We start from the raw sequence: 1,802 nt of genomic DNA, 5'->3' as shown, positions 1-1,802 counted from the left end.
ATTGGCCATAGAAGAGAAAGCAGTGGAACCATACACAGGCTGGAAATTGTTCTTTGATGGAGCAGTCAACTACAAAGGTTCCGGAATAGGAGCAGTTCTAATATCAGAAAATGGGAAACATTACCCAATGGATGCGAAGCTCAAGTTCCGTTGTACCAATAACATGGCTAAATACAAGGCCTGCATTATAGGCCTCAAAATGGCACTAGATATGAACATCAATGAACTGTTGATAATTGGAGATTATGACCTACTAATTCATTAAGTACAAGGCGAATGGGCCACCAAAAATGAAAAGATCTTTTCGTACGTAAATTTGGCACAAAGAGTGTGCAAGAAATTCAAAAAGATTAAGTTCAACCATACTCCAAGAGCTCAGAACAAGTTTGTCAACGTGCTGGCCACAATGGCATCAATGATCCAACATCAGTCATATCAACCTGCTGACGATAATCTTAAAAGAAGAGCATGCTCATTGTTGCCATGCAGAAGCAGAGCCGGATGGCAAGCCATGATACAATGATATTAAAATATACCTTGAGAAACGGGAATATCCCAAGGGAGTCACGAGTGGATAAAAGAATACCATCAGAAGAATGGCAAATGGTTTCTTCCTAAACAAAGAAGTGTTGTACAAACGGATGCCGGATTTGGTTCTGCTTCGATGCGTAGATGCCGGCAAAGCCATCTAACTTCTAGAGGAAGTACATGCTAGGACATGTGGACCCCATATGAACGAATTTGTACTAGCAAAGAAGATTCTACGATCTGGATATTATTGCATGACCAAGGAAAGTGATTGTTCAAATACGTGCAAAGATGACATCAATGCCAAATCCACGATGATCTAATCAAAGTTCCTCCAAGTGAGCTTAATGTTATGAGCTCACTATGGCCTTTCATTTCCTGGGGCATGGATGTCATTGGACCCATCGAACCCGTAGCCTCAAACGGGCATCGATTTATTTTAGTAGCCATCGACTACTTCACCAAATGGGTGAAGAAAGTGGTAGCCGATTTCGTGCAAAACAATATCATGTGCCGATTCGGTGTACCCGAGTCCATCATAACTGATAATGGGGCCACTCTGAATAGTCATCTACTGAAGGATATCTGTGAGAAATTTAAGATCATTCACCGAAACTCAACAGCCTATCGGCCACAAATGAACGGAGTTGTAGAAGCAACCAACAAAAATATCAAGAGGATATTGAGGAAAATGACAGACAGTTACAAAGGTTGGCACGAGCAGTTGCCTTATGCGTTACTGGGATACCATACTGCAGCTAGAATTTCAACAGGAGCAACTCCATACCTGCTGGTCTATGGTACTGAAGCAGTTATACCTGTCGAGGTTAAGATACCTTCCTTAAGGATCATCCAAGAAGAAGAATTGGACGATGTTGAATGGGTCTGAGCTTGATATGAGGAACTAGCTTTAATTAACGAGAAAAGGATGGTTATTGTATGCCACGGTCAACTATACCGACAAAGGATGGCAAAAGCCTTCAACAAATCAGTTAGGACTCGACTTTTCCAAATTGGGCAATTGGTGCTCAAAAGAATTTTCTTGCACCAAGAAAAATACAAAGGGAAATTCTCTCCCAACTGGCAAGGCCCTTATGTGGTCCGCAAAGTACTCTCTGGAGGAGCAGTAGTACTGGCATAAATGGACGGACAAGAGTGGCCAAGGCCAATCAATTCAGACGCAACCAACCACTACTATGCATGAAGACAAATTTTTTAGTCTGTAATAGTACTTTTGCTTGTAATCATTATGTTATTTACTTGTATCAACTATT

General features: G+C 41.3%; 1 protein-coding gene across 1 annotated transcript; it reads left to right on the top strand.

Moving 5' to 3' along the window:
• Positions 1-913: 913 nt before the first annotated feature.
• LOC132601582 (uncharacterized) lies at positions 914-1,417 on the top strand. The gene has a single exon (XM_060314665.1). It carries the CDS (start codon positions 914-916, stop codon positions 1,415-1,417), a length of 504 nt encoding a protein of 167 aa, XP_060170648.1.
• The last annotated feature ends 385 nt before the right edge of the window (positions 1,418-1,802 follow it).

Source organism: Lycium barbarum, chromosome 7 (assembly GCF_019175385.1).
Source record: "Lycium barbarum isolate Lr01 chromosome 7, ASM1917538v2, whole genome shotgun sequence".
Lineage (NCBI taxonomy): Eukaryota > Viridiplantae > Streptophyta > Magnoliopsida > Solanales > Solanaceae > Lycium > Lycium barbarum.
Note: the sequence above shows the minus strand (reverse complement) of the source record. Positions and strands in the feature narration are given on the sequence as shown.